This window comes from Capsicum annuum, chromosome 3 (assembly GCF_002878395.1).
Source record: "Capsicum annuum cultivar UCD-10X-F1 chromosome 3, UCD10Xv1.1, whole genome shotgun sequence".
Lineage (NCBI taxonomy): Eukaryota > Viridiplantae > Streptophyta > Magnoliopsida > Solanales > Solanaceae > Capsicum > Capsicum annuum.
Window position 1 is genome coordinate 62,632,861 of NC_061113.1, and position 13,260 is coordinate 62,646,120.

A 13,260-nucleotide genomic window follows, 5' to 3' on the forward strand; every position below is an offset into this window, starting at 1 on the left:
TTTCGTAGCGCAGAATCTGCATGATCCATAATTTTCTTTTTGCCTTACTGCCACTAAAGATGATGTACAGAGAACAAAATAACATGGGAAAAAAAAGATTCATATTTCATTAGTCGCCTGGCTTTGGGGTCGAAAAGATACTAGAGCTTCTCCACATAATACAAAAAAAGTTATAGATAATCATTCTTACTTTCTGATTGAAAAAAGAGTTATAGATAATCATAGTGAGCCCCATCTCAACTCTCACATGAATTGGACATCGGACAAAATGTCGAGAATGATTCCTAATAAAGTATTCCCCTATCTATATAATGAAAGAATATGCATGGCCATTATTATCTTTAAACTCTCTTTAAGTTGACACCCAAATCAGTAATTTCAAGCTTGCTAGCTCACTTACACTAGTGAATTGGTAATTAGCTACCTTCAAGCCATTTAACATTTTCTTTTATAAAACCTTCCCTCCTACCCCAACCCCACGTTGATACTAAAACAATCTTACAATCAACTAGAGCGGAAAGAAAAAGCAAAAACTGTCATGTCAAGAATCTCCTTAAAACAAAATTTGCTTCTAAACAACGCAACTCCCAAATCCAAAACAATATAGGTATCATACAATATAAACAGAAACAATTCCGAACTTTAATATGAAATTATGACACAGAATTTACAAAAGCACGCAATAAAATGGCAGCTAAATTTAGTAGGGACCTCAATAAAATAGGGTTACAACAGCATCATATGTGCAGTACCAAATGAAGAGGAAAGGGGCGGAGATGGAGAAGTCGCTCATCCAATTCAAAGGGACCGACGTTCTTATGAAGTGCCATAGTTGGTATCTATTTGGTCCGTTGCTTTGGCCCTTCAGGATTAACTCCCAGGAACTTATCGAGCACATTTTCAAATGCCTGTAATGTCATGATAAGCAAGGCTAAGTTATTGTAGTCTTCCTCATGCTACAGTGACTAATGACGAGAACTCAAATCAAGAAAATTTAGTCTTAATAGTCAGCATTGACATCAAATACTAATTGACAAGTAAGAGAAAAATGATGTTGACGCTTGGAAAGAAAAGACATTTTGTTTCATGCAGTATGTACAAGTACATAAATAAATATCACACTCATGAATAGAATCAACCAAATCAAATAAAACGACTTAGGAGCCTGCAGTTTAACTGATCTGAATTAGAGAATACTATCTGTGGAAAGACTAAAATATTCAAAATCCCAAGTACAGCACTCGCCCCTCCTTGAGCACTTAAAACAACAATAAAGTTGGACTTTTTAGCCTAGAGATTAAGTAGACTGATCATCCATCAAATGTTTCAACCACCAGTTCAGCGATGATATTTATTCTCATTATCATAGAGAAAAACAGCATATAAAAGAATAATTATAAAGCTCATTCCTTTCACCAGGAAATACGGATACAAGCTTAATAATCTAAGTGAGAGTCTGTGTGAAAAGTTGAATTAAAAAAAAAGGTAAAGAGTTGAATAGCAGATAAGTAGCACATAACCGTAAGGATTTAATAGTCGCACCTGACGAGCAAATAACTCCTTGCCATTCAGAAGTACATCCATAGCTGCAGACTGGTCATCAAACACACCATAAAAAATCTGGTAGAATTGATTCCTGTTTACATCATAGTTAACTGAGATAATTAAAAGCAATAGAAGCTTTCTAGTCCACAGAAACACATGTAGATGAAACGTACTGGTCTTCTCCTGAAATTAGCTGATCCATCTCTTCAAATTTCCGAGTGAGGATTTCTGATCCAACAGGAGTGAGTGCATGCAATACTAAGGCCTCTAATGTTCTTGGAAAATAGTTCTGGAAATGAAAAGTTAACTTCATTAAAAAAATGGAACGGGAAAAGGGAACAACCACGGAAGAGATGAAGGGATTGGGATAAATAACGCATTGAAAAACCCTTAATAAAACAACAGCTGACCAGAAAAAACAAAGTGGTCTCAGGGAAAAAGGAGCAAGATAAAACAAACCATGAGAAAACAAATCACATAATCCAAAAATCTATCCAACCTCACAGATGCTAAAGCATTTGAGGGATAAGGGCTCACTCACTCAAGTATTGGCAGGAAATATTTGTCCGATATAGCTAAAGAAAGATTCCACCAATTTCGATTTTAATACACGGGGGATTCCATCCTACAAATGTGGGAGCTTTAGGACCAAACCCGTAGAAAGGTTATGAACAGGATGCAAAAACATTTAAGCTTGCAAAAATGTCAGCAATAGAACTTAAATTATAGCATTGGATACTATTGCAAGCTAATGAAATAGATTGAATCACAATTTATCAGGAAAAGGTAGTATAAATCAAATAACCAATAATCATACATCTGCCAGTAAGTTGGTTCTATTTACAAGCCTTACCCCCATTTTCAAACCAAAGAAACAGAACAGCATCTCAACCTTTTTGTCTTTACGCAGTTGGACTAAAGTGTGTGCATCTCTTTTGGTAATTAAAAGATGCTGAGAAAACATAAATAGAGTCGCACCGAAAGGAAAGAGATGAAGCTAAGAACACTAATATTGGGCCCAAGATAACCACAACTCATCAAAAATATTGTTAAGAATAAACTCACAGCCATTGCAAGAAAGACACGGTGGATTTTAAGTGGATGAAGGGTCAAGATAAGATTAGCAACTGAATCATCGTCGCTGCTACATGAGTCCTCTTTTCTTTTATTATCATCATTCTCCCCAGCTAATGAATAATCTGTAGATCCCGTCAGCTTGCTTGGATTGAGACGGTCATGAACCAACGAAATAAGTTCATTCAGCGACTGTGATGCACAGGGCTCCAAATCTTGCAGCATCACTTTTGACTTAAGCTCATCTTTTGGAGTTCTGTTGCCACAATTCTTGCTGGTTCCCTGATGTTCATGATCTAGTGAATAGAAGAACAGTACTAAGAACACATGACTGGCATATATGCACCAAAAAAATTCCCGTATATAGGTATTAAAGAAGACCCAAATTTGAAAATGCGTTCAGTGAATACTCAAAACTGCCAATGGAGAAAATGATTTACCTCTATATGCATTATTAGGCTGGGAAGTAGTACAAGTCATAGTTTTATCCATACTACTTGAAGGAAAATGCAGCATCTTATTCTGCCCTGGTCACAAAAGAGGGAGAGATGAAAATAATCACGTATACACTTATTACCCAACAACATGGTAAATCCATCATTTGCATTAATGTTTAACGATTCATTCCAATTAAAAGGCTAAGAAAGCCGCCTTTTCTCAGAAGAAAAAATAATACTACACCAATTGTTTTAAAGTTGAAAGAACTGCTTTCTTTAATCCATCTTAATTGTAGTGTTCATCAGCTTTTAGCATTACCAGCTGCATTCAAATGTTACCAAACAGTCTTCCTCACTTGAAATTTTCTTGGTGTTTGTTAGATTCCTATATTACTTGAAGATATTGGTAGTAATCCCTACAAATGATCTGAGAATCTCATCTCATGAACCAACTTTTGCAGTTGTGTTAGATAGGAGTATTAACATTGTCTGAGAGTCAAAAGTCATCCCAAATTTTGGTTAGCAAATGTTGAGCTCCTATGTTATGTCATATGCGCTACAGATGACCCCTCGCATGCAATAGGGTTTTATACTTCCACATTGCTCAGGGTATTGGTTGTAATCTCTTAATATGATCTTGACCTTGCCTCATCATATAGCTTTTTGGATTGAATTAGGCCCAATTTGAATATTCTTAGCAACACCAATACTCAATATACAAGTGCAAAGAGTATTGTTTGCCATGTTATATCAAGTCACTCATCTACTATCTTATAACAATTCATCAAAGCTTTCTTTTGTTTATCCTATCCTCCTCGCATTATTCATTTTATGTTTATCTAGGTGGATCTTTAATGCTTGAATATTTTTGAAGCCTTAACCACCAAAATATCAAAGTTCCAATTTTATTTATTCCTTTGTTTGACCAACATCTGGTCATTGGAATTAGTCGATGGAAGGCTAAAACATATACTTCTCAATTCAACCGGTTAATCTAAGAGTATATGGTACCCTATCTCTTTTAATTGCAATCCAAGTGCTGAACATGAACGTATGTCAAACATAAGGATATATGGTTTCATCTAATTCTGAAATGACATAATCTACTCTCCATCCTAGAAATGAAGTACAGAAACATCTTGACACCATTGCTTTCAAACTGATTGTCCAAATTTGCTCTTCAACTATTGACTTCCACCTAACGATTACTTCTGTAAGATGATGTCAACGAAAACACCTGTTATAAAATTCACTATGTTTTTCGTCTCCAACTCATCAAACAAGAATACAAGATCCTGGTTGTTGTTGCCATTAACTATCCTCCACGTATTTTGACATGTCAGAACACATGGATGAAACACATCCGACCCCACCCACCCTAGCAAACCCAACCCAACCAGCCTCAAATGAACCCCCCACCCACCCCCACCCCAACCCCCAGCAGCACTCAGCCACTTTTGACCAATTCAAACCATTCAACCAGCTCAAAACATATCCAAATCAACAGATCCAGCTCCAACCAACAAAATTCAGCAGGATAAAATAACCCAGCTCACCTACCACAAAATCGACCGACACCAACAACAGAACAAGAATACAGTACTCTACCAGTCCTGCTCAGACTACGATGAAGCCTCTTAGCACTCATTTGCTGCGATTGTCAAGGCGAATCTGCCTGAGAGCTCAAATCTCAAGTCCACTGAAATAAAAAAAAGAACACACGGCTAAACCCGCTGTGTCCTTTTTCAGCTCAGATTACTTCGTCAAGATTATTGAAGATTGTAGCTCGCCCTATTCGGCAAGTTCTCAGGGAGAGAGCCAAAGATGGAGAAAATTAGGAGGAATTTCTTGAGTCAAATCCCACTGAAGGGGACACTAAAAATAGCACGACATCTTCGAGGCCCTAATCAACATATATAAAACCAAGCAAAGGGATAGTTAAAAGGAAGAAAAGAAGCAGATGGCTGACGGAAAGAAACAAGAAAACACAAAGGAGAGATCAACTCCAAAAAAAAAAAAAAGCAAAGGTAAAGAGGTTGCAGCCTAATTTTTATGAAAAGTAAATTTGCTACAGCCTTACTAAATTTAATTAAGCAAAAAATGATGTGTGTTGTGTACTGGAGTAGAGGACGTTAGTTGGCTGTAAGAGAAAAGTAAGGCATTAAAAGAAACATACTCCAAAAATTAGAGGATTTCAATTAATCCTTTTCCAAGAATTAGACGTCTTCCTAAACGGGCCTTTTATTTGGTAGATAACATGGACGAAGCTACCGTGAAGGTTATGAAGTTAGAAATGAAGAGCAATTTGAAGAAATGACCTTTAATCCATGTGTATTGACCCTAATCGAATTGTTTGGGATTCAGAGGTGGAAGAAATTGCATTATCTACTAATAATGGTCAAATTGCCATATAAGCTAGCTGAGATACATCATGACCCAATAGACGAATTGCCAGTGAGACAAACTGTACAAAATGAGATAATCTCTGGACACAAAATCGAGCCAAAGCACTGTTCAATCATATGTGCCAGTTTATGTGGAGGATGGTGAATACCTACAAGGATTCTGTTTGGTGAGTAGGTGAAAGCCCAAATGATCTATTTTTGTTAACAGCGAGGGTGTTTGTGTTGGCAACCTATGGGAGTGTTAGGTGAAGTCGATAGTTAAGGGCAAATTTGGACTTTTTTCCTTGTTATAAATAGATAAAAATACTCCTTATGAACAGTTCAAAGTTTTAGATGATGTACTTGTCACAATTTAATATATACTACAAATGCAAGCAAACGTCCCAGATTTGAGTCTCATCCTCATAAATTATCAAAGAATTACCATGTGCTTAGGCTAAAGCAAAACAATCTGTGACGCACATGAAAGGAGATGATAAAGACCAATCTAAGTGTTCTGTCGCTAAAACAATAAAGTTCTGAGGTCACATAATTGAAAAGTGATGAATAGAGATTAGGAAAACTAACCATTTCCTTATCAGTCAATCTTCAGTTTCCAGCAGAGAGGTGAAAGAGCACCAAGGAGCATATTATTAGTCTATTGTTCTTTGTGATAATACAGAAGAGCCAAAAATAGATCTGATCAATCTAGGAGATCAGGGGGACAAAACTTACCTTTTTAATATTCTACGCAAATAATATGCATCCATATGCTCCAACATGCCAGATATTGTCATGGACCGCCACCAAAAGTTAACAGCAATGGTTAGAACTTCACTATCCACTTGATGAAACCTAGAATATCAATGCTAATGAGTAGGTATATTCAATAATTGATAAAGAAAGAGGAGAAAGCTAAAATGCTGCAAAACAACTACATATACACATCATCCAGAATGAGTTGATAGATCTAGTGACCAACATCTAAAAACATGTGGTTTCTTCTGAAAAAAAAAAAACATCTAAAGACATATGGTTACATTGGAAAATTCCCACAGTAAATATTGCTTCTATCTCCAACAATAGTGTAAAGGAAAGCCATGACATATCTCTTCCGAAGAAACAAATTCATTCTAAGATTAAAATCAAAAGCATCCACCACTAGTCTACCAGAATCCAGATATAACTGTTGGAATAATTTACAGAACACACTGAAAAGCAATGAGGAACATTTAGTGCAACTTATGCTTCTATCGAAAGCACTCCAATAGAATTAATACTCCAGTAGATTCAAGGTTCAACCAAATAGTACTATTGATCAGTTTTTAATTGACAGAATAAGTAGGTACACTACAAATTGGAACCTTAAAACATGCAGACACGCACAAATCCAAGGAAGCATAACAGGACACAAGTAGCTGATGCAACAGAAAAATTATTGAAAATAAGTAATCTACAATTGGTACATACATAACATAAGCTATTATTTTGTGAATTGTGTCAGAATTTTATGTTTTGTATACTGGACTAGAAATCCAAAAGTCCCAATTTTGGCCTCAGGACTTATGCCGCAGATTTGCCTAGATGAACATTTCCTTCCCTACACCAGTTAAGACTTAAGACCATATAGCATGAAACACCTTTTTATGATATAATCCCTATCCAGAGAAATGCAGGCTTACAATATTCAAAGAGAAGAGGAAAAGACAAACCAAACATATCATGCATATTTAAGCAAGAAACAAGACAGGGTAATATCTTACCATCCTTCAGGAATGAACAGCGCATCACCAGCATGAAGAATGACCTTTTGTGAAAAGCCATTTAGGCATGCCGCCCTTGGGTAGATTGAAAGATCTGGTTCTTCTAAAGTAATAGAGCTGCGAGGAAACAAAGAATAGAAGTTACAAACTGGCATGTATCTGAATTAACCATGTTAGGGCTAATCCAAAAATGAAAAGAGGACAAAGAGTACTTAGATTACATACAGGAAATGAAATACCTGTGATTGGAAGCTTCCCCATACAAGGGTAGTGGATATAAGTAAGGAGTTGCAGAAGGTGGCCATAAAGTAACTGCCAACAAAATAAAACTTTAGATTAAGTTTGAAAAATCCAACAAATTCTCAGGAAGGGGAATATTCCGGTGTAGTTGATATACAAAACAGACAAGCCAAAAAAAACAGTTCATTGCTAATGGATCATAACCAAATATAATGGAAACTGATAACTGTGGTATCTCCTGCTAGTAATTGTACCAAGTAGGCATCCTCTATTTTGGATAATTAATAACCATATAATCAAAACAACATACATATATACATACATACAAATACATATATATATATATATATATATATATATATATATATATATGTACACACACAACAACAACAACAACAAACCCAGTGTATTCCCACATAGTGGGGTCTGGGGGGTAACATGTACGCAATCCATACCACTACCTCCGGAGAAGTAGAAAGGCTGTTTCCGATAGACCCCCGGCTCAAGACAAGGAATAATAATCAAATCCGTAATAAAGCATGTAACAAGATGACAAGACATAAATACGCCACCCACAAGGAATAATAAACAAAGAATAGTCAACACATTCGTAATAAAGCATGCAACAAGGTGACATAACAAGAATAATACACCGATCAAGTAATGCCCTACCCCAACGACCCAAGCTGGCACTAGCCTTCTATCCTAATTCGCGTCCTCCAGATTTTCCTATCTAGGGTCATGTCCTTATTGAGCTATAACTGCTCCATGTCCCGCCTAATCACCTCTCTCCAGTATTTCTTCGGCCTATCCCTACCCCGCCTGAAACCATCCAACGCTAGCCTCTCACACCTACGAACCGGGGCATCCAACGCCAGCATGCGCGCACCTCGACTAATTCCACTGGATGGGAAAAAATGTGTCCACCTCCCACCAGCAACAGGTATCAGGTAACTCTGTCCACTAAGGCTAGATCAGATGGGAAGAAATCACCTAGTGTTCGTCTCTGTAGGGAACCTAGAACTCATGGTGCCCAACCCAACTTCATTGAACCACTAGGACACACCCTTGGGTGCATCAATAACAACATATCTTAAAACTGACAATTGCGATAGCTCCTACTAGTACTTCTGTACTTGTAACTAGCAGGCAAGACCACACAGCCAGAGGTAATCCATATTGTGGATAACAAATAAAAGGGTCCATTCACTTTTTCTTTTCTTCATTTTATCTTTAAAACTGCCATCTGTGAATCCCAGAAATCAAGGTAGCACAGAGTATTCCACCAAGACGTAAGCTGAAAAGCTAATATGTTTCCTTCCCAAGCATGAACACTCACGAGAGAGAGGGAGGGAGAGTGAGGGCGAGAGGGAGAGGGAGAAGGATAGGGAGAGGGCGAGCGCGAGGGGGAGAGAGAGGTAGAGGGATGGAGGGAGAGAGACAGACAGACAGAAAAGGAAAGAGAGTAATCAGAACAATGTAAAACTTTCTATCTATCCATTTTTGTTCCGATCCCTCTAAATGTACGGTGCTGGAATTGTTCCCACAACCCTCCCACAAGAAAGAATACCATAACTTGATAATGAACTTTTTTACTGTAAAATACAGAAATATCTAACCTTCCTTGCATCCAGATACTATGCATAAAAGGTTGTGGTGTGGATCATAGTGTGTGCTGGATCTAGCCTTCATGCTGTTCATCCACAAATTAACAGAAGCCAGGCTTTTGGCTTCCAAAGGTACAGGCTGAAAGGTAGAGCTTTAAATGTCAGTTGAATAGAAATAATACACCCAGGAAGCAAAGGGTTGATCAGGCAGAGGGCATGCATTCATTCTCACACCGTTTGAATATCTTCTCCAAGGCACTCCAGTTGCATGTGTTCCTTTTTCTCAAAATTCAGAATTGGTACCTGAACAAGAAAAGATTTTATCCAGGCTTAGTAGAATTCAACTAGAAAGAAAGCAATGAGACTACTCAGTCATCATCTGGGAAAGATATTAAAAAAGACCACAAGCCATGGGCACGTCCCAATATCCGATCGCCAACGAAATTGTCACCTGTGCTAAAAAAAATTGCTGAGGAGCTTCTCCAAAAAGTAAATCAGTTTGCTCAGTGTCAGATACTACAAGATTATGCTTCTGAGATTCCAAAAAATCATCTCGCCTTCCATCCCTATTTTTCAGTAGGCACAAGCAATATCTGATAAAGGTAGAGAAGCTCAATGGGACCTGACGTGGAGGGGAGATAAAAATTAAAGGGTCAGCTGAACCAAATCATTCAAGAGTAAGAAGTTTGCATCTCATGCTCTTCAAATATCTCAAAGCAAATAAGTTACCCTTTCATGGCTTCTGATATCACCATAAAAGACTGGTGCAGATCGGGACAGCATAGCTTCCACGACTACTGAACCTACACGTTCCTACAGTAAGTATAAGTAAATGAAAGTTCCAGAGAGAGCACATCACTCACTATTACCTTAGAAATATATGTGGAGTATATGAATTCAATAAGTACTACTTTTCATTCACATGATTGTGTTTTACTCTCCTGTACCAGAACTGTGTAAGCATGGATTCCAATTAAAGTCAACATAAAATGTTATGTGAAAGTTTTAAACCCTATCAGATGATTTTAAGCATCACTAGCATCTGCTTCGTGAATCTCCAAGGCAGAAAGATTACTTCAAATTACTGCCTTTTTCTTTTTTTTCCTCTTTTGTTTATGTTTTGATAATTTAGAATTTCAAGTAATTACTTTTCTGGAGAACAGAATGTGATTAAGAACTCTTCCGACTTATTGTACATATGAGGCATCTAGTGCATCCAGAAAGAATATTGCAGACGAGAATGAAAAACTTTATCACTCGAGGGTGTGGCTTGGCCCAGATACCATGGTTATCGAAGAAAAGGACTTTCTTCTCAAAAGACGAGGGAAAGAAAGACATTATATTCACTAGGTAAGAACAATCAAACTGCAAGGAGGCAATGATGAGACCAGGCTAGACGACTCTCTATCGTCCCTGTCATCCTAATCGCCAATACAAAAAAAGAAACACAGACGGCTCCCTAAATAAGAATATTTTAGACAGAAGAAAAACCCAGACCAGAAAGCTGATAATAAATAGCACAGAAAAGCTCCTGTACTATGCAAATGAATCATTTATCTTTCACTTCAGCATTAACTGTTCGAAATGTCTTTGAAGTCTGTCTCTTTGCTGCTTCTAATCACTACTCTAATAGAGTAGTCTTCTTATTTAAATTTGCTCCAACAATTCTTGCATAATTAACCATGGATAGGATCAATTTAAGCATTTAAGATTCCTATATGCAAGAACCTGACGGATAGGAAGTAAATATATGTCCGCTCGTTCATGTGTAAAGAGGCAGGTGAAGAGGTTTCCACCTCAGGCAGCACTGTACCTTTGCAAGTGAACTTGAGAAGTGCTTATCAGCTGGCAGGAATCAGCTCCAAACTTTTGGAAGTGTTACAAGTGTCAAGGAACCGAACCGAAAGAGGTAAAGTGGGGTTATAAGACATGCTATCTTTTAAATGACAGGGACTGAGCTGAGAGCAAGGGAGAAAAGCGTTCAAATTTTGTACGAACAGATAAAATCAGCTTTTTATTCCTTTGGCTAGTTTAGCAGCACGAGGCAAGTCCAACCTGTATATAGATTTGATGGGTTTGATAGAATCCTTCAATAGTCTTGGCATCACCTAAAGTAAGTTAAGTCTTATGGAGAAAAGTAATTTACTTATTCAGATTTCACATAAGTCTTTCTCTAGGGGGAACTTCATGTTATAGACATATATCTGATATAATTTCATTATTATGTCCTTTAGACAGAGTTGAAGAGGAGGAGACGATATGCTAGGTTTCTGCAATACAAATCTTGTGTAGGTCTTTGAGAATATAGCTTAGGAGTATCAATTAAAAAAAATTAATCAGCTTTCAATCTGATTACTTGTTTCTGGACACTCATGCTCTCGAGCCTCTCTACATGTCCATCTGTGCTTTATAAGTGAAATGAGAGAACAATCAGTTCATTATTCGACTTCGACTAAGCAAACAGACAGGCTTCTCGTACTTCATCTTTAGTTCATTTCTTATCGTAAGGGAAAGAGATAGCTTGAGAGAAGTTCAAAGTTATTTGACAAGGTTACATTTTATATTGACATCAGGAACAAGGCAGATACTTTTCCTCTTGTGTTCTATTTTTCTAGTTTTTCAATTATTAATTACAATTATTGGTTTTGTACAACAAGGCCAGATGCTAAAAGCTAACTGATTTCACTTGCATAACAATAAATCAAACAACAAAAGAATTTGACGTCATCTCAATTCATAGTAAGACTTGAAAACTTTATTGGAGGCAAATTTCAGTTTCAATAAATCGCATTTATATGAAAATTCTGGACTTCAGCACTAGGCTGCTCTCTACTTCATTAAGGGGTATCAGTAAGAAATTACGCGTAATTCCAACAGTACTCATTTCCTTTTTGCTTCTAATTATCATATTTTTTGGTTAGCTTAATAAATTGAACAGAATCAGGTGTCAGTTACTCCCTCCGTCCCATATTCACTTGTCCACTTTCCCATTTAAACATCCCTTAAGAAAACATAAAGAAAAAGGATTCTTCTACTGATTTACTCTTTTAACTCTTTTTTATATACACTACAACTATGTGTCTTATCCATCAATACCAAGATTAACAATGCAGAAACTTCTTTAGAAATTTACAATATTTATACTTTCAAAACGAATTAATTTAAGGGCAAAATGTGAAAAATTAAGTTAATTCTATCCAATGTGGGACAGATATTTCTAGTAATGTGGACAAGTAACACGGGAGCGAAGGAGTAATAGCATAATTGCAAAGCAAGGAAACAAGAAAAGAAAAAAAGTACCTGCAGGTATATCAGGCCACCGTCCGACGGGTTCCACCTTGAAAAAGCCTTCCAATTCTTTATACATCCCTTGAAAACCTAGACCAAAAGAGAAACACAAAAAAAAATAAAAAATGTTGAACAAGCCAGCACAAATATATAGTCTCATTTGGTATGGGAACAAATTATCCCGGATTAGGTTATCCCTAGTATAAAAATAACACTACGAGATAGTAAATTCATCCAAAAACTAATCTCGTGATTATCTTTCGTACCAAAGTAGCTTGCTTATATATGTGATTTGCATGATTTATAAGTTAGAGAAGTTACCGCTGGAACGTTTTTGGGTTCAATTTGAGAAGTGAATAACTCTGACGACGGAATTTCGGTGAATGTGTGGATTCGCAAATCTTCTTCCATCATTGTTACACTGGTGCTGCTCTAGCAAGTTGCAATTACTCCGCTGCTTGTTGGTTACGTTGACTGGACTGGGCCAGGCGGTACAACCGCAGTACTTTGAAGGGGAAAATTCCAGAAATAGCAAGTGTACAACCGTAATTATAATTTTTATATCAATAATTTCAAAATTATGAAAAATAATAATATGTATTCTGTATTTTAGTTAAAAATTGTTATATAAATATATATACAAATAGAGTATCTATTCCTTATTTAATTCTAATCAGTTAGAGTTAAATAAAGAATGAAATTATTTGTTAATTTATACCATATTTAATTAAATAGAATCCTTTACCTTATGACTCTTTTATTTTTATTAATTCAAATTCAGAAAACGTTTTTTCATAAACAGAAACTCAAAGCAAATTCAAAAAGAGACAAAGTGCTTTTTATTGATCATCGTCTGAAATTTTAAAGAAAAATTAAAAATACTGCGCTACACTCACAGGTATCGATAAACAAACTTGATTCT

At 36.6% G+C, this 13,260-nt stretch overlaps 1 protein-coding gene across 5 annotated transcripts; it reads right to left on the reverse strand.

The window, feature by feature from the left end:
- Positions 1–590: 590 nt before the first annotated feature.
- LOC107863797 lies at positions 591–12,877 on the reverse strand. Of its 5 annotated transcripts, none has more exons than XM_016709934.2 (15): positions 12,660–12,875; positions 12,351–12,428; positions 9,780–9,863; positions 9,502–9,672; positions 9,285–9,353; positions 9,063–9,189; positions 7,443–7,515; positions 7,204–7,320; positions 6,176–6,295; positions 6,029–6,047; positions 3,060–3,141; positions 2,611–2,915; positions 1,719–1,834; positions 1,543–1,636; positions 591–908 (listed from the first exon to the last, which is right to left on the reverse strand). In XM_016709934.2, exons 1-15 carry the CDS (start codon positions 12,750–12,752, stop codon positions 840–842), a joined length of 1,617 nt encoding a protein of 538 aa, XP_016565420.2. In that variant the 5' UTR covers positions 12,753–12,875; the 3' UTR covers positions 591–839. The 5 variants fall into 5 exon arrangements, with proteins under 5 accessions (XP_016565420.2, XP_016565422.2, XP_016565421.2 ...); XM_016709936.2 differs by having other exon boundaries at positions 9,780–9,853; positions 12,660–12,730; XM_047408018.1 differs by having other exon boundaries at positions 772–908; positions 1,543–1,593; positions 12,660–12,877.
- Positions 12,878–13,260: the final 383 nt, after the last annotated feature.

Bases quoted from the DNA above. Each gene is read 5' to 3' on its own strand.
- LOC107863797 (XM_016709934.2), bottom strand. From the start codon at position 12,752: ATGATGGAAGAAGATTTGCGAATCCACACATTCACCGAAATTCCGTCG. The intron at 9,354-9,501 runs GTGACAATTTCG...TTTCTTGTTCAG, and splicing joins AGCAATTTTTTTTAGCACAG to GTACCAATTCTGAATTTTGA. The intron at 9,190-9,284 runs GTGTGAGAATGA...TCTACCTTTCAG, and splicing joins TTGGAGAAGATATTCAAACG to CCTGTACCTTTGGAAGCCAA.